A 26,441-nucleotide genomic window follows, 5' to 3' on the forward strand; every position below is an offset into this window, starting at 1 on the left:
TTCACGAAACATTACAGGATAGACCGATTGGCCTCTGCAGAAGCAGCCTTCGGTAGGAAGGTTCTGCAGCAAGTATTAGAGGCATGAGGTCAGATAGCCCACCCAAAAGTACACTGCTAGGGATATATCCCATTGGTTACGACTGCCCCACTCAGACCACTGGAGAATGGAAGATTTGTTCACTTACCGTGAAGCTTCCTTTCTTGGTGGTCCAAGAGTGGGGCAGTCCAGAACCCACCCTGACTGAATAAAATGATTAAAGGAAAAGGGTTATATAGTTGGGTTGCCTACGATTCAGGAGGTGTAGTTTTACTGTTGTTTGCTGTTAACTTGTTAGTTTCTCTAGTTGTGTAATACAGAGTGTGGAGAGTACTATTCGAAGAGAAGTTTTGGGGCTTGAACAAGAACTGTCGAGTCTGGGAGCCCCTCTTCCTTACAGGATCGCAAAAAATTGGTCCGACCCTGTGCAAGAGAAGGAGGAGGAGCTACCATTGGTTACGACTGCCCCACTCTTGGACCACCGAGAAAGGAAGCTTCACGGTAAGTGAACAAATCTTCCATTCTCTCTTCCTGCTTTGGGCAAGTCTTGTTTTCAGTAAAAGGGCAAAGGCACCCTAACAGATCCTTTTTGCCTTGCTCCATCCCGGCGCTGTTCCAGTTCCATTCCTTCTGCCTGCAGGGATGGCCAAAGGGCCAAGCCAATTGGTGTCCAACAATCTCCTGAACTGCAACCAGAAGAAAGTTACAGAGGTGACTCTTCCCTTCTCTGGCAGCCCCCTGCAGCATGCAAGAGCCAGTGCTGAGGGTTGGGAGAGCCATATCATATGTAAATCATATGATCTGAATCATATGTAAAATGTTTGTCCACAATAGAATGATTTTCCTTCCCTCCTCCTGCAACCCAAAATGCCTCCCCAAATGCTGCACTGAGGGGAACAGGAGATCCCCCGTCAGCAGCGTGAGGAGAGCAGCCACAGCAGGAGGGGAACTGGCAAAAATCACGTCCCTTGCATGTATAGGACTTTTTGATAGGAAACAGCCCACTGACTTTTCAACAGCCTTGAGCATACTTTTCAACAGCCTTGAGCATACTTAGGGAAGGTAAGGAAGGCCTGTCTCAAATTCCGTACAGTTGTGGCTCATAGGATGCACTCCATAGAAAATCTCCTCTATCTGAATCACCTTGTCTGAATTCAAGAGTGCCTTCAGTTAATTTAACAGGGAAAGTAAATTTTGCTACTTCACAATTGCTTCATTTATAGCCTGACCCTCCTTGCTCAAAAAAATTACACTGTGGCCTGTTCCACACTACTTAACCTTCATCCGGAACACCGCGGAATGTCGCGAAAAAAACACGGAAGATAGCGTCTTCTCATGCGAGTTTTGCATGATGTTGTGCAAAACTCGCACAAGAAGACACCATCTTCTGCGTTTTCTTCGCAACATTCTGCGGCGTTCCAGATGAAGGTGAGTAGTGTGGAAACAGCCTGTGTTTAAAGGCTAAGTGTGCATAGGATTGCAGTACCTATGTCCATATGCTATAATTTCTCTAAAGCTGTGGCTGACGGCTGTCTGCATATAAATAAGCAGTGCAGAAGGCAGATGCACCCCTTGCCCCAACACCATCAAGCAAACTCTTGAAGGATACATTTTGGGGGGTTGGTTTAAAATCGTTATTATAACATAATTGTATGCGAACTTTATGCAGGTTTTGTGTTGGGCTCAAATGAGAGATCTAATTTCTTATTGCAATACTTGCCCTGAAACCCCCTTTTGCCACTTAGATACCTGCAGGCTAGCATAGAACCTCATTCATGGTATCCCATATCATCCATATATAACAGTCTGTTGTTGGAAGAAACCAAAGGAGACTCCTTGGTGAGGATTAACTCTCTCAAAGAAAGCAGAGGAGCTTTGTTTCTGTTGAACAGCTGGCCTACATAGAAGATGGTTGCGTCATAACAGCAAACATTTAAGCCCTTGTAGAATGGGATAATATCCAGTGGCAGAGAATATGAAATCTCTTTCAGTCTAGAATTCTGGTGATTCTAGAAAACATTCCATGTTTGGTAAGGTTAGTGTTTGGGTTCATAATGTAGGATGAAAAGTGCAGTGGGGGTTGTCTTTGGCCTCAGTTTAATGAGTCACCGGCTGTAAACTCAATAAATTATTTTGGGGAAAAAATCTAGATCCTTGCTTTCCTGTAACACACATTCCATCCACCCTCTCCAGACCACTGGGAATCATTGCCTCATGTGGAAGGGGCAATGGTTCATTTTTCTTGGGTGCATTACTATCTCTTCTTACTTATTATGTTCCTATTTTAATAAAATATACTGCTCTATTTAATAAATAGTTTCCAGTACTGAGAATAAAGCTGGTTTTACTGCCTTTAGGCTGTTTTATTCCATTTCAAGCCTGCATGTATTACAGCTGTAAAATAAATAGCACATTTTCAAAGCAGATTTTTTGTGGTTTATTTTTTCCCTTCCATGCAAGGTTTACTTCTTGAATTTAAGTAGAGAGAGAAATTAGCTTCCTGTAGAACTGGCGTATGCCAAGAATGAACTCAAGTACACAGCTCGTGTGTCAGAATTATCTCTCAGCTAGGGCTTGATTTGATTAAACAGTAATTAACCACTGACAGAAACTGTGCTAAACTCAAGCTGTGAAATCAAAGGCATGTGTGTCCAGAGATGGCAAGCCAAGAGATCTGCCTGCCTTGCTTAGTTCATGGTTAGAGAAACTGAAGGAACAAAGTTGAAATTACATGTGAATGCATGTAATGAAGCTTTTCTCTCTCTCTCAAAAATGTTTTTGTAACAGCTTGTTTTAAAATCTCTCTCCAGCATTTTCTGCTCAAAATTACTCCCCCAGTTTCTTTTACTGGCCAGTAAGACCTCACATGTTTATCCTTTAAACTTCTCATTTGATACTCTGAGAAGATAAGGAAGCAACTGGGAGATCATTTTCAGGAGAAAAGCCTTGGCAGGGCCAACAGCCATGGGCATATCAGCCAATGGGATGCTGGGGGAAGATAGACTTAAAAGGGCCCGTATCCCCATCCTTGGCATTTTTGCCAGGATGCTCAGCAGCTGTCCACTTCCTGCGGAGCTGAGAAACTGCAAGCTCAAGCTGAGCAGCTCTCAGTAGCAGCAGCTGGAGTCTGGCCAACAGAACTGAGATCTGCTTCAGTTCACGGCTAGCTTTGGAATCACTCTTATCCTCTCACAGGGGTCCAGGATGGTTCAGGGAGCTTTGCTTTGGAGAACTGACCTCTTTGGGGTCAGAGGAGATTTACCCCTGAGATGAACTGGCAGCTAGGAGGAATGGCAGTGCTACTCCGACAGGTGCTAGGGCTGGACATTGTCCCCACTGCTATGCCTTAGGCAGAAGGGGTGCGGTTTCTAGTGTCCCAACACTAAGCATAATTGAGATATACCAATCTGGAACAGTACGGTATAGTTCTTAGCATGCTGGACTTTGTGGAGAAGCCCAGATTCGTTATCCCAATCAACAGACTGAGTTGTCTCCATACTTCATATGCCATACATCTTGAATATGTTCTACCAGATACTGGCATACACAATCTTGTAAAACAATAACAATAAATAAATATAAATCAACTGTTAAAATATTGCATCAGAATTCCTGTCATTTATGGAAAGTTACAGTGGCTAGGATTCATTAAATGCCTGGGCTGGAGGACTATGTGGTTCAAGTTAAGTTGTGTCAGGCTCCTTGTCTGTGTTGGAGCAGCCCTGAGGACAGCTGGAAATGGACACATTCTTCCTGCTCCAGAAGCATCTAGGAAAAAAGTGCAAAGTCATGCTTGCTGAAGGGGCAGAGTGGGGATGGCTGCTTGACTAGGGTGGGTGCTGGAAGTTAGAGAAATAGGGATGCATCAGTTCAGTTGCTGGCTCATCTGTAGATCTGAGACAGAGTAGCTTGCTGTGAAATGTTTTTCTTCAAGGGAAAGATGACTGTAAAAATTCTGGTCTAGAGAAAGTCTGGTCTAGACAGAAAGTTCATATGTGAAATCTGATGCCCATGCACAGAACTCAGTGAGTGATCCATGTTGAGGTCAGGGCATAATGCTGGACTTAATGGGACAGATTTCCTCTGCACTGTAGCTGGCGTAGGTTGTTTTTCTTTGTGTGTGCTTGCATGCGAGAGAGAGAGAGAGAGAGAGAGAGAGAGAGAGAGAGAGAGAGAGAGGAGGGTTATCATGGAGACAAGTAAGTCTAAGATTGCAATCCTATGTATAATAGTTCTAGAAGAGTAGCCGCATTAGTCTGTTGCAGCAAAATTGAATACAAATCCAGTGCCCCCCCTAAAGACCAACAAATTTAATCCAGTCACTGTTTGTTAATCCTCTATAGGTTACTATGGAATAAGTCCCACTGAACTTAATGGGAGCTGCTGTAGCATAGTGGTTAAGTGGCTGGGTTGTGAATCAGCACTGCGCTGGTTTGAATCTCACTACTACAATGAGCTCAGTAGGTGGCTTTGGGTAAGCCTCTCCTCTCAGTCCCAGCTCCCCAGCTGTATGGAGGGGATAATAACACTGACTTAGTTTACTGCTCTGAGAATGGCACTAATCTATCTAGACGAGCAGTATATAACTACAGTTACTATTATTAATGGAATTTATACCTTTGGACAGGGCTTTTTTTCAGCGGGAATGCGGTGGAATGGAGTTCTGGCACCTCTTAAAAATGGTCACATAGCCAGTGGCCCCACCCCTTGATCTCCAGACAGAGGGGAGTTTAGATTACCCTCCACACCACTGGCGCAGAGGGTAATCTAAACTTCCCTCTGTCTGGAGATCAGGGGGCGGGGCCACCGGACATGTGACTATTTTCGCTGAGGGCGATTTAAACTTTTTAAAACTCTCCCCCTTGTTCCAGCTGACCCAAAGTGACATCATTGTGCGGTCTTGATTTCCACCACCTCTTTTCCCAGAAAAAAAGCCCTGCCCTTAGAGGATTGTAAAGTATTTCATGCTCCTGATGATATACATGGAATATGAAGCTGCCTTATACAACAGACTATTGGTCCCTCTAGTTCAATATTATCTATTCAATAAAACATTTGATGAAAAGGAAATAAACAGATGTCCATGTGAATATTCTCTTTTTAAATTAAAAAAAGGATTTGTGCAAAAGCAAAGAATATTTTCATACCGAACTACAGTCCTTGGTCACATTATGTCATGCAGCTTTAATGAAAGAAGAATAAATGGTTAAGGCCCTCCATGGATAGCATGCTGCAGTGGTACAAAAAGAGTCCATTGTGTCTGAAATAGAACCAGTATAGTAGTTCTGCCAGTCCAGAGACCAAGCAGATCTTCCTGATGTCCCTTAATATGATCTCTAAGGAACATGTGGAAGGTGATGAGCAGAGGTTCCATCAGGGCCAGAACTTGAGGGACGTGGCTGAAGCCCCACATGACAGCTCAGCAGGGGAGGCCAAAATGCAGCCATGCAGCTCCCACCTTGGGTTCTCTCTCTCTGTGTATTATTTTGTGTTAAAATGAGGAGGAGGAGGAGAAAGAGGAGGAAGCAAAACAGGTAGCAGTAGAAAGTAAGAGCACAGAAAGGAGCAAAGAACAGCATGTACAACAGCAGACGCAGGAGGAGTGAGTCAGCTAATAGTTCACCCTGTGCACATTTACTTGGCAGTAAATCTTACTAAACAAAATGCAGTTTACTTTTGAGTAGCTATGTCTAGGTTTGCATTGTAAAGGGGACAGAGAAAGCTGCCTCTGGGGACGAGCAGTAACACACACAGCTCTGTAGCATCCAGCAACATCAACAAACCTGCTTAAATAATATTAACTGTTGAAGGAAAAATTTGGAAATGGGATTCTGGATTACATACACTGGATTACATATACTTTGTGCATCTCAAGAGCACCTGTTTATATTTACAGACAGCAAATATCTGTTTCTCATTGTGTTGCTTTGATTTCTCTCTTGAATCTTCTAATGGTCACAGTTTTCACAGTCAGAGCTATTCTATATATGTTGACTCATAAAAGTCCCTTTAAGTTCAACTGGAATTACTTCAAAGTAAGTGTGCATAGGCTTGTTGACTATAAAACATTAGTCAATTAATGGCTGACTCCTACACTTAGGAGTGCCCCACATAAGATCATCATGTATCCAAAGGCTAAAATGGCTGAACACACTAACCAAATTAAGCCCCATAAAGATCAATATAACTGTATACAGATGAATTGGAAATAAGTTCATAGGTAGCAGCAGTATTACTTGCTTCACACCTGCAAGCAGTTTTGGACCATTCTAAGGAATTCCTTTGTGGAGAATAAGCATCCTCCATCTTTGCATGAAACCCAGGATTGTTGGGCAAGGAAGTGCAAGTTGCTTATGCTTTCTTAAGATGTTTGGATAAAATCAATTTGTTTCCAAGGGAAAGCCACAGAAACAGGATGTATGAGAGAAAGTAAGAGAGAAGACCTTTCTGTGGGTTAATTTAAACATACCTTCTATGGAGTGTCACAGCTACAGTGATGAGAGAAATTGCTCCAGCAATACCTGCTGCTGCTACAGCCAGTGCAGTGGCAGTAGAACCTGGAGCCTCTGGAACAGAAAACAGAGAATTTAGTGTGGATTCCACATACCTTGTACAGGTCCAGAGCATATCAATTCCAGCAAAAAGATCGATGCCTGGAAAAATAAACCCCCAAACTGTACTATTGTATTGCTAGGGCTTTTATGGCTACTGCAGAAAAGACAGTGGAGATGTTGGTTGGGGAAGGACTCTGAACAAAGCTGTCAGTCATTTACAAAGGCATCTTGGGGGTTTATTTGTCCCTGTGTGATACTGTTTGCCACTAAAAGAGATGAATGTGTGGAGCTGGCTAGCATGCCTATTTTTAGCAACACAGTTCTACATAACATCACAGCATGATATGGCCCCCCCACCTGTTTTATGCTGGCACTGTCAACATAAATACGTTGATTTTAAAAAAGATATCTTGGTTTGCAATGTGAATGTGTAAACAACACTAATACTAGGCCCTGTCTCAGCTAAAATAAGATAGCAATTGCTGCAACATAGTTCCTACAAGTTTTCGCTAGAACAGTCAGGGAACAGCTGGCCAGTGATGATCTTATTTTACAGTATATCCCTTTCCTGTGAAATGGTGACATTGTGTATTCTCCCACAAAGAAGAGGCACTTGAATGAGACTCTCAGTGGCCTCTTATGTCACAATAAATTAATCAGCCTTTTGCGGTGACATGGGCTCATTGTTATTTTGTTATTTACTAAGACACCTAGATCCCTTCTAGGGAGAGGAAATTAGGTCATGGATTATACTCCAGCCCACCATTTGCAAAACTTCCAACTTGCCCTCCCCTTTACTTGACCTCACACCTACTGATGCAGGTGGTGCCATCCTGAGACAGACTCATGGATCCCTCACAGGCACATTTGAAGCCCCCTGGTGTGTTCACACAAATCAGCGACGAGGGGCATGGATTCATCCGGCTGGGCTTGCATTCATTGATGTCTAAATGGTATTGGGAATGGCACAAAAAGAGGGGAAAAACCCTTAAAGCATTGCCTACCAATGAAAAGAAAGCCTTCAAGGACAGAGGAGGAGATGGAGGGGAAAAAATCTCCAGATTTCCCAAAATGGCATAGGTTTTCTAGTGCCCTTCTTAAAATTGGTACCAAGACAGAGAAACTGAAGATACCTGACAAGTTTGTTGGTGTTACAAGATAACTATGACTTAGGGCAGGGCTATTTTTCAGCAGGATCTCCCCAGATCTGAGATCCAGCACCTCTGAAAAAAGATCATGCGACTGGTGGCCCCGCCCCCAGTGCCCAAAGTCCCGTGGGCTGTCTCCCTGGGTGGAACTTCTCCCGGGCTGCCTGCTTCCCTGGCCTCTTTTCCAGCCTTTCCCTCCCTCCCTCCCTCCCTCCCTTTCTCTTTGAGATTTCTGGTTCACAGTACTGCACTGCTTAGAGGGAACATTGCAGTGCCAGGTAAGAGGCAGGGAGGTGAGTGGGCCTAAATCGAGGGAGCGGTCTGGGGGGTTGCTGGTGCCCCAGAAGCAAGGTCACTTCCGGGAAGTGATGTCACTTCCAGGAAGTGACATCATCATGAGGTTCCAGCGGCACACATGTAATAATAGAGAGATCCACCACTTCTTTTCCCAGAAAAAAAGTCCTGACTTAGGGAAAAGACAGAACAGCCATGGCAGATGCTATGAAGCTGCCTTATAATATTTATTGAGTTAAAATATTTATACCTCACCTTATTTCCACAATCTCAAGGTGGTTAACAAAACAGCAAAAGCTGCAGGGGTGACTGCTTGCTGGACTTCTTATTCCCCAGATTTCAGTCCTACTAATAGTTTATATCCTGTTCCTTTAGCCCAGTTGGAGAGAAGTCAATACTGGTCAGTATGTGTGCTGGGAGAAGACCAAGTCGTGTGTGTGGGGGGGGGGGAGTCCCTAGAATGTGGGGCAGGAAATAAGTGACTAAGGTAGATTTGTCCCAAAGCAATAATTTTATGGGGGACTAGATCCTGTGGCCTTCCTTGTGTTATTGTGTCATCTCCCCTCAGCAGTGCCAAGACAGTAAGGACAGTAGTGAAGGAAGAGTGATGATGTAAGTACAGCCCTAGAACTGAGGGCAAGCCTGATATTAAAGAAGGGAGTCTGCACATCTTCGAAGCCTGTAGAATAGGAAGAGAATGCCATAGAGTGGTGTGACAATTTCTGCTGCTCTCTGTGTTTGCAATGCCATTGGATGAAAAGGAAACAAGCACCAGCAGCATCAGTTTCAGAAACCAAGCAAGTATTCCTCAAGAGCATCTTACATTTCTGCCCAACTCACTTCTATACACTGAGTGATAGTTATAAACAATGAAATCGGCCACATACTATGCACAAATCATTTTACTCAAAACAAAAATCATTGCTGTTAGACATTGTCAACAACATTGATGTAGCTGTTTTATGAAATACTAAAAACAACAACAAATGCTCTTACAATATACTGAGCACAATGAAATGTAATTAAGATGTGGAGGATATAGGACAGTGAAGTAGTAACAGTACAGGAAAAGGAACATTAGGAAAAAACAGCAAAATGTGACAAGAAGTAAGAGTGAGAGGTTATAAAAGTTTTAAAGGGATGACACGCGTCGCAGGTTGACTCCAAGGTTCCCCTTATTACTGAATCTATGGTAAGTCTCACCTTGGCAAACCGGCAAGATAGTGCTCCATTTTCTCTCTTCAGCGTCACAGGCGATAGAGGAAGGCCCCTCCAGTGTGTAACCTTGCCGGCATTCAAAGAACACCAATAATTTGCAGCGTACAAAGTAGGCACCTTTGACCAGTGGGACTGGACCACATGGTGTATCTGTGGAGATTAAAGAATGCAACAAAGGGATTTACTAGGAAATCAATTGTTTGTGAAGAAAGCCTTGCATTGCAACTAATTCTCAGGTGCAGATTTCACCTTCCAAAACTAAAGAAGAGTATCAAGAGAAAATATAAAGATGGGCCTGATGATGACTTCACAATAAGGTAGTGTGCGTACATTGAGGTGTTTATATTAAGCAGGACACAAAATAGCTGCCTCTCTGTGTGTAGATACGGGGTTTCCTCCTTTCCCCCTCTTCTTTGTCCTTAAATAGCAGAAAGGGCATCAGAAGTGTTTTTAAAATTCAAAAATAACCAACTATTTTTTTAAGAGGGGAAGGTCAGGTGAAATTAGGGGTAGAAAATTTCTGAAGTAGTTCTACATAGATATCTCTGAGGTAAAATCAGTACATGCAGAGACTTTAGTTCACGGCATTCACAGCTATCATTCACTTCACAGATACTTGAATGCTTATGTTTAGAGGCTTTTGTTCTCATGTTTTCCCCAAACACTTTCTTTTAGTGTTCGCTGTCTCTTTTGCGTTTAAGAAGGCTGGTGCTCACTTTCTAATACCTCAATTCCCTTCTCTTTCAACAGTGCTTTCCTTCAGTTTTTTTTTTCTTAACTGAATCTTAAGGTCTCCAAAGGCAGTTTCCAGCCACACCTGACCAGGGATCTCTTCACTCTTCAGAGCTACCTCCTTGTTTAACTGGGTAGGGAAAGTCTCCGCTCTTTGGAAGATCTATCCTCTTTCTTTGGCTATAATGGGAGTCTGCACCTTGCTAACTTTTCCCCAGTTCTCCTGTCAGCGTTAAATTGCTTTCAATTTGGACTCCCTCTCCCAACTGTTTACACTCTGTTCCTCTCAGCTAAGGCTGAAAAACAGATCCTCCTCTTTCCAGCTCATGCTACCCAATCAGATTCCTTGGAGTAACCTGTCACTCAAAGTTCTCCCTGACTGTGAGGAATTAACCCTTAACAGTCATTCACCTGTTTGTACAGCACTTCCAGGCTTTTAAAAAGTGCAGTCCGTCACAGTAGGCAGCAGTAAAAGGATTTTTAAAAGGTTGCTACATACCAAAAATATGTAATACATACAAGATAATATCCTCACCCCAAACTCCTTTGTAAGCTTGAGTGTTGCTGAGAATTGACTTTCCCTCTAGTTCATAAAGTTGCATTTCAGGTTCCAGGGCCAATATCAGGGGTTTCTATAGCCAGACACTTGCTGAGGATCATGATGATCCAATAGAAAGCCCACTTTGACTGGAAATGCTAGATCCATCTCCCATTTCCCAATGGGAAAAGTGTCTGATGGGAGTGGAGAAAGCAGCGCTCAAGAGAACCATGAACTTTGCTACTTCTTCAAGAGCCTCTTCTACCAAGAAATGTGAGATTGGCCCAGAGGCCTCTGCAGCATCATAGGCATATTTAGCATATCTCCCATTTCCTGATGGAAAGAACATTGGGAGAAATGGAACCGTGTCCCCTTTACACTCTTCGGGCACCCATGGAGCTAAAAGGAGTGCAAGAGAGCAGTACTCCACTCTCCCCAGCATAACCACAATTGAAGGAATGAGATAAGGGACCCAGACTGGAGGGAAGAAAAAGCTTCCTATGATTTGTGGGCAAGAAAGAAGCTTTGAAGTAAGGACCATTTCTGTGCACCCTTTGTCCACAAAACGTGCAGACAGCCCTGTCAGGTTCTACCTGTTGGATCTTCTTTCCATGCTGTCAGGTCCACTCTTGAAATCTGGGGGCTTTTGCAGGATACAAAATCATCTGGAAAATGACTACTTGCAAAGGCATCTGTTGGGAAGTAGTGGAGGTGGGTGTTTTGGCAAAGGATCTGGGACAAGGTTACCTTTGCCAGCTGTTCTCTTTGGTGAGGAGTAAACACCCCTTCATTCTCCCACCAGAATCTGTAAAAGCAAAGACATTCTTGGAAACAAGAACCTTTGCATCAATACACAATCATACAGCCAATTCATTTCTCAGGGATTCTCCGTGAGAAAGGAGACCTACAAATGAAAAAAAAAATTACCTGTCACACCAATGCCATGGTTTCTTACTCTATCAGCTTAGCACTGCTGCACTAAAGCAGAAGCAAAAGAAGAGCATAAGGAAGGGACCTCCCTGCACTTGGAAACTGGGAAGCATAGTTTGAGTAGCAAAGGCCTCCATGATCCCCTTTTATGGTGTCGATTGCCTAGATCTGCCAGCAAATGAGAACACTACTAGCAATTGCATGCATGTCCACTGTATCTTTGTGTTCTTTCAGAATCCCCATGCAGATGACACCTACATGTTGAAAAGATCACCATTTCTCTAAAACAGTGACCTTATGAGGGCAGGTAAGTGAGGTATACATTTTGCAAAATAAAATAATAAATAAATTAAAAAGAGGATCAAAAATGCTAATATAGGTAAGCCATTCTGCACAGTCCTTGGTTTGTGTGGATTGCCAGAAATAAACCAGGGACAAAAACAGCACCAGGACTTCGGTATGGTTGGTACTGCATGACAAAGAACTAGAATACTTCTTAATGCTTAATTCCCCAAGCACAATTCTACACATTCTTTCTTATTGCTCCCCACACATGGAACTTCCTCTATGAATCTGTATATAGGTACACACACACACTCACTCTCTCTCTCTCTCCCTCTCTCTCTCTCTCCATGTAGAAAACTAGATGTCATACAAGAGGGTTCTACCTTAGTTTTCCATCTGATATGTTAGTTTTCTGGGTGCTGGGAGCTTTTTTGAATTAAAAAAGGAGCATTTAATCAGATAAACACCCACCTACTCTCTGAAGTGGTGCAGCCCCAAGAAGTTTATCACCTCAGAGTGAATGAGGTTTGCATATTCCCACATTCATCCTCTGCTTCCCTCATCTCTCCCTTCATTCTCTGTACTGCGTTCCCACTGACAGTTTTAGATTGAAGGCTGGGAACTATTGTGGGAGTATGAAACTCTTAAAAGCACCATAAACACTGGTGGGGCAGAATAAAATAAATAACTACAACAATGCCTGTTATTTCATCGAAAGACAAACAATGTGTTTAATACATGTCAACATGTTCTGCCCTGCTGTTGCAAATGCAAGTCATACTTCACTACCCTCTAAGGCTGCTCTCTAAAGAAAACACAAGACACATCCTTTGAACTTAATGCTAATAATTACCCCTTTGAACTTAACCTTAATTTATTCAGAACAAACATCATCCCTAGTTATGTTGCTACTAGTCACAAATATGGTTAAGAGTTCTCACTTTGCCAAGTTTTCAACTATAAATGGTTAATAAAGGACCCCCATACCATTTCAGCCTGATTTATATTTCTGCTTTATTGTAGATTAGTAAGCTTTACCATCAGAAGTTTCGTTTACTTTTAGTATCCAGTTCTGAATATTAGAACATAACTCAGATTTTCAGTAGTGAGCAAAATTAATTCTGGCTACTGAGGCAACATATAAGAAAATATCTTGAAACCTCCTCAGAACAGACTCAAAGTTATTGGGGAGGCTGGTATATCAACATCTAAGCTTGGCTTCAAGAGATCAATGCTTCTTGGACAATATTATGAGCATGACAACATTCTCACCACATATGTATAAAATTTGCACCAGGTTGTTTACAACATCTGCTTGAACATGTCTCATATATTTAACTGTTTTCCCTTTTTCTATCTTCCTCTGTTTGATGCTGATCTGTTTTACTTGTACCAAATAATTTGCAAGTTAAATAAATGAAAAAAGAGGTCCCACTTCACCCAGGATGGTAGTCGTGGGGGGACCTCTCGAGCAACGCTATGTGGTGACTAAAGGTAGCTAAAGAGTAAAGCCTTAGTAAGTAATCTTGAAAATATGAACCTTTAGATATGATGAGGACTGTTTTATTGGAGATGCAGAAAACCAATCCTGACTAAGTCTCTGAAAGGCTTAAAAAGTAGTTATCCCACTTATTTCTATTGAAATGACTTTCTCAGAAGCATTCCTAGACTAAGGATGTTTTCAAATATAAAACTGTGCTTATATACCACTCTTCTAGGCAGACCATGTCTCACTCAGAGCAGTGAACAAGGTCAGTGTTGTTATTATCCTCACAATACAGTTGGGAGCTGAGGCTGACAGGAGTGGCTTCCTCAAGGCCACCGACTGAGCTCATGACAGTAGTGAGCTTCAAACCAGCGGAGTGCTGATTTGCAACCACTTAACTACGATACTACAGCATATCTCCTGTGCTGGCTCCACAATAAAAGAAAACTGATGTGTGTACCAGACTGCTTCAGTTTTAATATGTGCATGCACAAATGCCTGCAGGCCTTTAGCACGTTTCCTTCTACCCCATAGTAACCAAGTGTTTAAGTCATTGTTTTTCCAGTGTTTTTTTTGGATATACTAACTAAACTTCTGTAGCCATGAATGATATCCACTTTTGCTGTCCTCTGCAGTGATAAGGCACATTTTAAAATAACCACTATTGCTTTCAAAGAGAAACAGTATTTGAACACAGCCTTCAGGGAAGGAAGTAACTTGAGGAGAACCATTAAGAGCTGCTGCACTACCCCTCACCGGTCTCCATTGCGGAGGGCTTGGAACTGCCTTCCCAGCAAACAAGCAAGAAGTTCTCCTACTCGGGCATAAGGAAGGAGAGGCTCTGCTATGGCACCGATCCAAATATCAATGTTTTCAGGTGTCTCATATAGCTTGAGTAGTTTGTGAGCCAAGTAGCTGCTGTTGAGGACACGCTGTAAATCAGAGAAAGTGTGAGCCTCTGGAAGACCACAGAATCTCCTCCAGGAGTTGTAACCTGCAAGTAACACCAGAAGATGGCATTTGAATCTCATATCACAGTTTTAAGTGGAGGTGTCCACACTGCATTGATATCATCCCCTCTCAAAAGCCTCAGTGCAATATTACAGACCTAGCAGTCCATGGTCCCGGCCTCTTTGCAGGTTCAGTGCAGCGAGGTCAAGGGACTGTGCCTTTTGGGGGTGAAACAGCTTCTCAGTCAACTCCTCTGGCATCATTTGAGTGGGTGTTTGGAGCTTTGCACAGCTGAATATCTCTCCCCTCAGGATAGGATCAATCCCTCCTAAAGTAGGGGGAAAAAATCGGGTACTTCAAACTCAGTTAAAATAAAACTTCATTATGACAAAGCACTGTAATTTAAGGCAAGGTTGGCCTTTCAGTTTTCACAGATTTTTTATCCTCATACTGATGCCCAAATCCAAAACAAATGTGTGCGCACTTTCAGGCCTTCTCAGAGGTCCAGACTCCAGAGAGGCCCAGGACACCCCTACCAGCTTTGAGGCTCATTACTATAAAGTGGAAAACTATAACACATGATGTGCATTAAAAAAGCTGCAAAACTTGTGAAATACCAAAAAGGGATCAGGTGTCTGAGCCCCTCTTTGAGCTTGAGGCCCAGGCCAAGTGGCCTTTGTGCCATCTGGCATCAGCCCAGTTCTCAGAGGGACAACTGGTGCAAGGAAGAGCTACAGCCTGGCCGCAGTATGGGCTCTTTTCTGAAGGCAGAGCATCTTCAATATTACCTTTGTGGTAATGTCACACTACAGTAACATTACAAGGATCCCTAAGCAGAAGAGCATGCAATAGAAACATATTGCTTGTGAATGACTGTAGCCACCCAGAGAATTCATCATCACACAAGTAGCACAGTGGTAAACTGAATCTGTTCAAATTCTAATGGCTCACATTTCTGAATGTCATCACAGTGGAAATAACTCTTTCTTGGCATTCTCCATGAAATCATAAGTTTGGTATAGCTGTAGTTCAGGACTCATCATTCTGTCATGCTAGGAATCATATACACCAGGTCTTAGCTTGGTCTTTCATCTCCTTAACATCATCAGCAAGAACAGCAGCTTAAGGTATTTCAGGAACAATTTGCTGTTTTTGCTGCAACAGACAAAAAAGTCCACTTTTCTGGGATTCATATATTTGGAAAATTGTTTTACTACACTGCAGTTTCTATGTAACTGACCCTTCATATGTGGGCCGTTTTCACACTGCTTACCAGCCATAGAACATTGCACCAAGCTCCCGGAATGACAGCGTCTTCCTGGTGTGAAATCGCGCCAGGAAGACGCTGTCTTTCTGAGAGCTTGGCATGATGTTCCGTGGCCGGTAAGCAGTGTGAAAATGGCTGTGGTTGGCCTTTGGAGCACAACTAGTTTCCTGGGTAGGTTCTTACAAGCCTTGATGTATAGGGCTTGCTGTGTGTGCATCCTTCTATAAATCCTTAGATATTAGTGATGGAATTATGTCCTTCCCCCTTCCCTCAGAGTTGCTAATTTGTACCTTCCTCAATGATCCTCCATGGAGAGAAGAAAGACTGGTGAAGAGAAATGCTGGGGTGATGGGGATTCTCCTCATAGTTTTCATCCAGGCGGGAAACGAAAGGATTGATGGTGACATGAGCAAAACGAAATGCAGCTGTGGCAAAGACATTGGAAATACTGGGGTCAACAGACTCATTGTAACCAGAGTATGGAGGAAGGTAGGTCTTGGTGGCTTCTGGACCAAGGATCTTTGGGACATAATCCCTCCAGTTTATAATCTACATAAGTCAAACAGAAAGAGGAAAACACATGCCTTAACATTTGCTTCAACACATATATTTTTCCTGGTGGGGTATCATGTGACATCTGAATGTAGCCTTGGAATCTATCATATTTGGTGTAATTGCAATGTGTGTTTGATGAAACATTTTATTGATTATACTTCTGTTCTCCCTCACATTAAGCACCTGCTATTAAGCTCCTGCTATAGCTTCAGTCTCAGTAGAGAGCTCAGGGGTTTTTTTTGCAAGCATTTCCACTTCCTTTGCCAAATGCACTTTAACCCTGGCATTAGCTTGAGGTCCTTGCATATCTTCACAAGAGGCTTCTTGAGACTAGAGCTACTTTTATACAAACATCTCTGTGTGCTAACATGAGTGAATGTTTCCAGTGTTACCAGCTCTTATCTGATAACAGCAGGCTCTATGTAGCAAGGCAGGGCAGCCAAAGGACAATGTAAGCCTCAGCTTTATGATTAGTCAGGCCAAGCCAGATGTCACATATAGTGTTGCTGGCCTCCCTGCAGGTTATGGAGTTCTGTTGGAATTGGACTTACAGAGATCAGTTCTCCTGGAGGAAATGGCACCTTTGAAGGGCAGACTGTACGGAATCATGCTCCCTTCCCCCACAAAACTCTGCCCCTCCCAGGCACTGCCCCCTAATGTCCAGGGATTTCCCAATCCAGAGTAGGCAACCTTACTCACATGTAGCATGCAGTGATGCTTCTCAAAACACTGGTAGTAAGTTTAGCTCTTCCTTCCCATCTGTCAATTGAAGCAGAACTTAGTCTTGTCATGATATTAGATTGTTGTTTTCTCATTGCTGCTTCATATCATGTGCTGCCACTGGTAAAAAGACATCAGTGGCCTGTGATAGCTCCAGGTAGGGTTGCCAACTCTAGGTTGGGAAATTTGAGGAGATTTGGGGGGATGGGGCCTGTGGAAAGCAGCATTGGGGAGGGAAGAGACCTCAGCGGGCTGTAATGCCATATAGTCCACCCTCCAAAGCAGCCATTTGTTTGATCGTGGGTACCATACTAGGTATCAATTCTTTAGCATCATGTGTATGGCCCTTTGTGAAAGGCCACTAGTGCAGGAAAGAGGCCAAGCTAAGCTTGATGTTCTGACCTGGAGGAATGCACCGATGATTTTTCGTGTCTCCTGATACAGAGTCTCCCCACTCCACTGGGGGTTGAGCTTGTGCAGAGTGGCAGCAATTCTGTTGCTCTCCCTCAGAAACACTGTGTGTAGGACTTGCATTCCTAAATGCTCATTGGACCGCGAATCTCCTGGAAACAAAGAGCCTCATTTTAATGCAATTAAGGGGGGAAATACCGTATGTCCCTTGGCAGCTTTAAGCATAAGCCATGCTTCTCAACCTTTTCATTTTTCCTAGCATCCCCTATTGCATTCTGAAGATCCTACGACAGGGCTCCATTGAGGACAAAGCAGAACTCATTCTGGGAAAGAAACACCTCTGGCTAGTAGGTGGTGCTGTTGTACTTATTAGAGAGTCAAAAACACAAGCGCTCTACAACCATTTTATATAGTCAAGGCAGATCCATGCATAGTGAAGGGCCTGTCTTAGTGCTACTTGGCACATGTAGTAAAGCCTTACACAGCCTAGATGCAAAAGAGGAGAGGCTTACATTTTTAATAAATGTGTTGGACTTTGACAAGTGCAGCTTGTCAAGTGGGGATGAGAAAAACTGGACTTTCCAAAATCCCTTCTTCTTCACAACCATGGAAGGACTAGGAGGTTTGTTTCTTTTTTCATCTAACCACTTTGTAATGTGAATGTGTCAAAAATGACACAGATGGCCCTTGCTTACCTGCTAGGAAGCAGGGGATGTCAGATGCATTGACAAGACAGTTCCGTGTTAAGGCACAAGGGTTTGGGAATTTCCTTTCAGCAAAAGGCAAAAGAGGGAGGCCACCATCAGAGAACTCTTGGTTGATGGCTAGCAGACCCAGCTCCTGGGAGAGATTGCGAAGCCTGCTGGCTAGAGAGGCCGTGCTGCCATATATCATGCTGCCATCCACAAAGGAGGTGAGGCTGTTCAGTTGCTCTCGAGGCTGCAGCTTTCCCACAAGGAAGCTGGATTCACCACTACCGCAAGCAGGCGAGGAGCGAATAAAGGGCAGGCACTCCATTGCCCCTTCACCCAGATGCAAGTCACCGGCTGGGATCTGGCAAGGGGAAACACAATGGTGAATGCCTTGTTGTCTATCTGTGCCACGAGATGTTTGCTATAAAACAGGCTGAATATGTTAGGTTGCATTTTTTGGCTCAGGCTTTCCTTGTTTTGTTACCTGGATAGGGAAGCATGGATTCTGGTTGATGCAAGCTCGGGAACAATCTGTTCCATCCATAAATGAGATTGTGCTGGCACTCTGGGGTGTGAGATCCATGTCATGATCGATCCACTGGCCCCATTCCACCAGCATGTGCGTATAGGAAGTGTCCAGAGAGATGTTCTCATTCTGCGTATGCAAGATTTCATGAGATACCCGGCGTACCTTAAAGAACAGAGGTAAGAATGATCAGAAGCCAAGACAATATGTGATGCGCAGTTTGAATACAACTAACAAGTCTCAGCTGTGGCTTTGTGCAAATACAAGTTCAGTGCTTTCTTTCCATTTAAATAATCATGTGCTTGCTTCACTTCAAATGAGTAACAGCAGATTAGGATAATCATTAGAGTGCGAGCATTAGCCTAGGGGAATTTAAAGGGTTCTACTATACAGAGCTGAGCGATTTCTGCCAAGACTGCAGTTCATGTGATAACTGTAAGGTTAACTGAACAGCTTCTGTTGAACTCGCCACAACCAAGAGGGATTCAGTGGGCTGAATGCTGGACTTCTTGCTTAGGATACAATAGGATCACTCCCAAAGAGGCTGTCTGAAGCAGTCTAAGTGGAGCCTCTTGTGTCAACCAGTTTGACATCCAGATTACCCTCACTGGGAAGAGAACCTGCATGCCTGTGGCTGCAAGCCTAAGAATACTTTCCTGGGAGTAAGCCCCATTAAATAAAATGGGTCTTACTCGGGGCTTTTTTTCAGCAGGAACGCGGTGGAATGGAGTTCCGGAACCTCTTGAAAATGGTCACATGGCCGGTGGCCCCTCCCCCTGATCTCCAGACAGAGAGGAGTTTAGATTGCCCTCTGTGCTGCCAAGCGGCATGGAGGGCAATCTAAACTCCCCTCTGTCTGGAGATCAGGGGGTGGGGCCACCAGCCATGTGACCATTTTCTCCGAGGGCAACCCACTGAGTTCTACCACCTCTTTTCCCAGAAAAAAAGCCCTGGTCTTACTTCTAAGTAAACTTGCCATGTGAAGGCAGTCATTCATATGGTGCATCATCCTGCCTGTCCAAGCAGTCATGCAGAGGATGTTTCCTGTGGCTTTGTTGTGGCAGTTGCTATGACTCACACTCATTGTATGATCTGGCGGAAATCTTTTACCTGATCAAATGTTATTGTGTGATCCGATGCGTAACCACATACACATGTGGAGAACCTCCATTCATTTTAATGGAGGAAGAAAAGTTCTGCTGGACAACTTCTTTTGTTGAAATGAATGGAAAAGCCATCCCCTAACTCAGGAGCCCAACGAGATGGCTGGGAAAGAGTATATTACAGCCTCAGTTCTCAGAACGTAAAATGAGACTATGAAGGGCCTACTTTGCAGGATTATTGCAGACATAAGATTGGAGAAGTATAAAGCACTCTGCATAATAGAAAGGATGCATAATAAAGATACCAAATGTTACAAATATAATCATTTTGCACGTACATTATAATAAATTTGTACCTTTCATTAAATGCCTAACCTGTCCTATCCTTTGGTCTTAGGACAGGTAACAAGAACCTAAAACCATGAAAATGTTTTTTGTGTACCAGAATTTACCATAGTTTCTCACATCCTATGCATGGTTATCCAAGGTTTCCATTTATTTGCTCAACCACTTCAATATTTTATACAAATCAACGTTTTGCTTTAATAATCATTCGGAGCAAATACTGGGAAGGAAAGCTTTGAGTTGTAAGACGGGAATAAGGGAAAGATGTGCTTAAAACTGTTTCCTTTTAATTTAAACCCATTAGCACCATTCATAGAAGGCTCCATGGTCACATACCAATGGTAATGGGAAGCCCTTATAGACCTTTAATTTATTCCACCCTTTTGGTACAGAAAACCCATCTTCATAGTCTGCAGGGAGCCAGCGGGCATAGGCTGTGTTTGCTGCTCCCCAAAGAGGGTTCTTCCTGCAGGGGAGAGGGGAGAATACAGTCTTATTACCTAGATCACAAAAATTGGGAAGATGGTAATTTAATTTGCATAAATAGAAGATATGGTAAAACTGTTGCTTGACTATACCACTTGGAAGTAAGGTTGCCAACCTCCAGGTGGAAGCTAGAGTTCTTGTGGAATAACAACTGGCCTCTGGATTTCATAGATCAGTTCCCCTGAAGAAAATGACTGCTTTGGAGGATGGACTCTATGGCAACTCATCCCTGCTAAGCTCCCTTTCTTATCCAAACTGTGCCTCCCGGGCCCCATCCACAAATGTCCAGGAACTTCCCAACTCATCTTAATATAATTGTTTATAAACTTGGTTTCAATGAACTGGTATTACCTCCCTTTAGGCAAGTGTAGAGTCACTGACTTAGGTATCCACTGAACCAAGACATCTCATCAACAACAGCGACAACAATAGTAATAAGCGAATTTTGCCAAGCATGTAATTTTTCCATCTTTCTGGTTCTTTCATTCCTTTTCTTTCTTACAGTTTACATAGGTATTTATGCCGTTCTTATCTAACCATTGCTAGGTTGGAAGGTCTGTGTATTCTAAAACCTGAGAATTTTTATCCAAGAATATTTTTGCTTTTGTATTTTTCCATTTTTGCATGAAAGCCTTACCCCATACTTCAGAATCTAGTGCGAAATTGTTGAAACATCTGGAAATGTTTTTTGCACACATAATTTAGTAGCTGATGACAAACCCATAGTAAGTTTCTTAAGTACCCCATGAAGGGCTGTGTTTACATTTCTCTCTTCTCCATCCCATTTTGCACAGCAATTCTTGGGGATTGTTTTAGGGATCTAAGTACATGCTATTGGTCAATTTGGCCTCATTTTATGCTTGAGCGGAGGTGGGGTGGATTTTGGTGGGGACCAATTCTGGGAGATAGAAAGAGAGATTGAAGGGGGCAGGGCTTGGAAGGTTGTTGCTGTCACTTTGGGGGCCTTCTGCTCCTGCTACTTTAGAAGTATCAATATCTGCTGGACTGCTTGCTCCCCATCACGGTTCATATGTTGGTTAATAAAGAGATATTACAAAAATGCCAGAACTCTTCAGTACTCTCTTTTCAAAGGATTCTACAAAGTGCTCTGACAGGTCATACCACCAGTGGAAAATGGGGTTTTTGAAACAGCTTCTATGCTCAGTTACTGCTCTGCATATCTACTAGATTTGTTGCAAAGGTTGCACAGATCAATATGGATGAGTTTCTCTCCATGGCCAATGCTTTTTGCCAGTTATGTATGTATGTATGTCCGCTACAAGTCTTTGTAGATCTGGGCCAGATTTACCGATTGTTGCAGGTTCCATCTATGGATCTGTACTTATCAGCTAAACAGGAGTCTGAACACTTGATGGGCTGAAGCTGGGCAGCACATCCAGTTACTTTTGCCAAGGTGGAGAGACCACGGCCACTTAGGATCCCTTACAGAAGAAAAGAGAAAGGAGTTACTCCAAAGGGTCATCATGAGTAGGTACCTGAAGAGTTGTCAGGAAAGGAATGGAGCACACACCTGTTATGTTGCTGTTCCGCTTCTCTTGAGTGTAAACAAGCTGCCGAATGAGCTCCACCGCTGTATCCATCAACTCAGCTGCCTGAACTGCCACGTTGGTCTCATCCTCTGGATGCTTAAACAGGCTCAACAGGTCACTGGCACTCAGTGATCCTTTGGCCAGCAGTGCTTTTCCTCTGTGATTATAGAATCAGAGAGATTAAAAGGTAGCTGAAAACTCTCCCAAGGCCTCGTATATACGCTCAGTAGAGTGAATGGGTAAGAAGACAGTATGATGAAACAAGGGCATGAAAGTCCAGCGGCCCTGTCAAGACTAGCAAAAGGTATTCCAGCATAAGCTTTCATCAGCCAGAGCTCACTTTGCACTGGAGAAAATTAAGCAAGTGCTGACTCATAAAAGCTTATGCTGGAACAAATTTTGGTTGTCATTACGGGGCTACTGTTTAATCTTGTTACACAGTTACTCTTCTGGGATTCTTAGGTAGGGGTCAGGAATAGAAAAGAACTAGTTCATAGTTGCTTGGCTCCCAGGATGCTGGTACCTGTTTCTAGAGCGGTAGTAAGCCAAAGAGACTAGTTGCTTTGCCCGTTCTAGGGCCTCCTTCACTAGTGGACTTTCAGGGTGGCTGCCATTTTCTGAGGATGAGTAAAAAACAGTAATCAACAGAATGAAAAGAAATATAAGGATCTATATCCTAGTTTGCAGAGTTATCAACCATCTAAATATACAGGTAAATTGACATAAGCATTTGAAGAAAGTATGAGACTTTGGCTTTGGGTGAAAATTAACATATCACTCTGGCATCTGTTGGTGACTTTTGGTATTGCTAGTGACCAGAACAACCTCCGGCACAGCCCAGGGAAGTGATTTTCAAGGTGTGTTCCAGAAAACACAGCAATTCCTTGGAAGACCATCAGGACCTCCTCAGTGATAACATCAGTCATAATACAATCCAAACACAAAAGCTATGAAATGCCTTTGTTAAGGCCAACAAAACACAAGAAATAAGCAAGTTTCAATAACAGTAGATAAGCATCCCTGAAAATGATCTTCCCCATTTCAGGTCCTTGGATCTGATTACTCACTGGATAGGAAGTCTTTAGTGTGTTCTACAGGATGCTCTTCAAAGTAGACAAGATGCTTCATATCTGCTTTGCTTGTCCCCCTTTTCTCCCCTTCTTTTCTGTACCTTATTTTTGCTTTAATAAAATAAAAAGTAAAAAAAAAAGTAGACAAGATGCAGTATTATCCTTCATTGATTCTTCCCAGTGTTTTTTTTTAAAGTAAAAGGTAGCCGTGCTTGGTCCCAATTCATATCTGTGCCATACAAGGAGGGAGAGGGTTTTAGTCCCAACACTGTGCCATTTCATCTATCAAAACTGACCCCCCCCAACCCCACCCACTGTTATTAGCCTTGGAAGAAAAAAGGATGGGCAAAAAATGGTTATATGTCAGGAGTGGATTAGAAGTGAAAATGGTCCTAGAATAGGCCAAGCTGAGTGGATTATGGCACTGCAGGGGCTACTCAGCTCAGCAGTGCAAACAATAGGTATTAGCTCACCCATTGCTTCCTCCTGGCAACTGATAGCAGAGGGGGGAAAGATGACTGGAGAACAGACACCAATTACCATCACTGATAAAGAGTCCAAACCAAGGCTCTGGCAGAATTACTAGAGCTTGGTTATGCTGGCTGCTAGCTAACAGTGGACCTTGAGGGCAATGGCTCACTGGGAAATTTCCTTGGCCAATCCATCCCTGTTATCTGTCTTTCTGCACTTCGAGGGTTTATTTATTTGTTTATTAAAGTATCTATACCCCAACTTGGCTCAGTAATAATAATACTGTGTATGCAGATGTGTGTGTGTGTTTTGAAAACTGAAAATGTGAGCAGGAAGGATTAAACTCCCTTTCCCCCTCCTCAGTCAGCCTGATCTGAACTGGGGCTGCACATAGCTGCATTTTACTTTTTCAAATAACTGAGACGATCCAATCATGGATCGCCTAGCTTCTTGTCTAGCTGGATCCTCATTTCCTAGCGGGTTGTGGTGAGGCCCATAAGGTTGTCCCATGCCAAGTCTGAACTTGGAGTGTATCCTAGAACTTTCCTCAAAAACCTCTATAATATACCATGGCAGATGAGCAGATGCTTTGGGACAGGAAGGGAGAAAGTTTTAAAAAATATATACCTGGTGCAGGGGAAGTTCCAAGGTTGCTTTTAAATAATTTCATATTGGAGCCTCCAGTATACAATAGAAGCCCTACCAGTGCCTATAAGAAAATGACTGGGCCACTCCTCTATGCTGCTTCCTACCAAAATCCTTCTGCACCAGGCTGGTTTTTCACTAGCCAGTCATGTCATTCAAAAGTTCCAGAATATTGTTCAGGGGAAATATTTCTCCTTCTTCAAACATGATATCAAAGAGCTCAGCTGGTGCAATAATGCAGCGTGTAGGTTACCTGCAAAGGTGAGATGGGCATGAGAAGAGAACAGTAATATAAGTAAGATTGGTAGAAGTCCAGATACCATTACTTGGATGGGGAAAGCCAATTTGAAGTGCTGTGAATGGAACACAATGAGAATTAATAATTACATCTGCAAATAAAAAAATAACAAAATCATTGATATGGGATTTGGTTGGAATCATAGAATCATAGAGTTGGAAGGGGCCATACAGACCATCTAGTCCAACCCCCTGCCCAGTGCAGGATCAGCCTAAAGCATCTCTGACAAGTATTCATCCACCCTCTTCTTGAAAACTGCTCACCACCTCCCTAGGCAGCTGATTCCACTTTTGAACTACTCTGACCATGAAAAAGTGTTTCCTAATATCCAGCTGGTACCTTTGTGCATGTAGTTTTAGCCCATTGCTTCGTGTCCTACCCTCTGCTGCCAACTGGAACAGCTCTTTGCCCTCCTCCAAATGACAGCCTTACAAATATTTAAAGAGAGCAATCATGTCCCCCCTCAACCTCCTCTTCTCCAAACTAAACATTCCCAAGGCCCTCAGCCTTTCCTCGTAGGGCTCAGTCTCCAGACCCCTGATCATTCTTGTTGCTCTCCTCTGCACCCTGTCGATTTTGTCCACAACCTTTTTTGAAGTGAGGCCTCCAGAACTGCACACAATACTCCAGATGTGGCCTGACCAAGGCAGTATAGAGAGGGGCTATGACCTCCTGCGATTTCAATGCTATGGCCCCTTTGATACAACCCAGGATTGAATTAGCCTTTTTGCCACCGCATCACACTGACTGCTCATATTCAGTTTACAGTCCACTCTTACCCCAAGATCCCTTTCACATATACTACTGCCCAGAAGTGTATCCCCCATCCAGTATTTGTGCTTCCCATTTTTGTGGCCCAGATGTAATACTGTGCACTTGTCTTTGTTGAATTGCATCCTATTCACAGCTGCCCACTTCTCCAGAGTATTCAGGTCTTGTTGAATTTTAATTCTATCTTCTTGGGTGTTTGCTACCGCTCCCAATTTGGTATCATCAGCAAATTTAATGAGCATCCCTTCCACTCCATTCAGATCATTGATAAAAATATTGAAAAGTACCGGGCCAAAAACCGAGCCCTGCGGCACCCCACTGGACACCTCCCTCCAATCTGATGTAACGCCATTGACCACCACTCTTTGAGTGCGGTCCTCCAACCAGTTCCCTATCCACCAAACTGTCCTATAGTCTACTCCACAGTCTTCCAGTTTGCCCATCAGAATGTCATGGGGGACCTTATCAAAAGCTTTACTGAAATCCAGATAAATCACGTCAACAGAGTTCCCCCGATCTAGTAAGCTGGTCACTCGATCAAAGAAGGAAACCAGGTTGGTCTGGCAAGATCTGTTAGGAACAAAACCATGCTGACTTCCCCGGATCACTGAGTGGTCCTTCAGATGCTTACAGATTGATCCCTTTAAAATCTGTTCTAATATCTTCCCAGCAACAGAAGTCAGACTGACCGGCCTGTAGTTTTCCGGGTCATCCTTCCTCCCTTTCTTAAAGATTGGGATAACATTCGCTCTTCTCCAGTCTTGTGGCACATCCCCAGTCCCCCAGTTGTTTTAAATTAAATTTTAGATGCATTAAAAGAAGAGGAACAATACAGACCACAGAATAAACTAATGATATATAATAAATATACACAAACTTATTCCAAAGAAAGTATACTTGAGGACAATATCTAGAAGGAAACAATGTGAAGAAGGGCAAACACAACAAAACAAGAGTCATGATGAAGGATGTCACTTATCATTCAGAAATTAAAATTATTGTGTCTGCTTCAAGCTTTAGGGATGAGATAGGACTATGTCAGAATCACACTAGCTTTTTAGGGTTCTACCCTTCCTGCAAATATTGGACATCTTCTCCCAGGAATGTATTTTGTACCACTCTGATACAAGTATATATGGTTTTATATTACTGTTCTGGGCAACTATTGGATAATGCTGGATGACACACACACACACACACACACACACACACACAGTGCCTACACAGGTTTGGTGTTTTTTTTGTATGCACGTTTAGCACATCTGATCTTGGTTGATCCTCATGCAGACTCAAGAACTGAAATTAGGATAGTGCCCAAAGAAGCCATTTTGCTGCTCCTTGCACCAATGAATGTGC

General features: G+C 43.1%; 1 protein-coding gene across 1 annotated transcript; it reads right to left on the bottom strand.

The window, feature by feature from the left end:
- Window positions 1–287: 287 nt before the first annotated feature.
- Window positions 288–22,958, bottom strand: LOC129323482 (eosinophil peroxidase-like). The gene is made up of 16 exons (XM_054970021.1): window positions 22,898–22,958; window positions 22,354–22,447; window positions 21,812–21,987; window positions 21,590–21,722; window positions 20,131–20,260; window positions 18,305–18,511; window positions 17,824–18,181; window positions 17,120–17,280; window positions 15,733–15,991; window positions 14,333–14,503; window positions 13,981–14,218; window positions 11,117–11,328; window positions 9,239–9,403; window positions 7,408–7,539; window positions 6,509–6,605; window positions 288–462 (listed from the first exon to the last, which is right to left on the bottom strand). The coding sequence occupies exons 1-16, from the start codon at window positions 22,956–22,958 to the stop codon at window positions 288–290; spliced, it is 2,769 nt and encodes a 922-aa protein (XP_054825996.1).
- Window positions 22,959–26,441: the final 3,483 nt, after the last annotated feature.

This window comes from Eublepharis macularius, chromosome 2, assembly GCF_028583425.1.
Source record: "Eublepharis macularius isolate TG4126 chromosome 2, MPM_Emac_v1.0, whole genome shotgun sequence".
NCBI classification, from domain to species: Eukaryota; Metazoa; Chordata; class Lepidosauria; order Squamata; family Eublepharidae; genus Eublepharis; species Eublepharis macularius.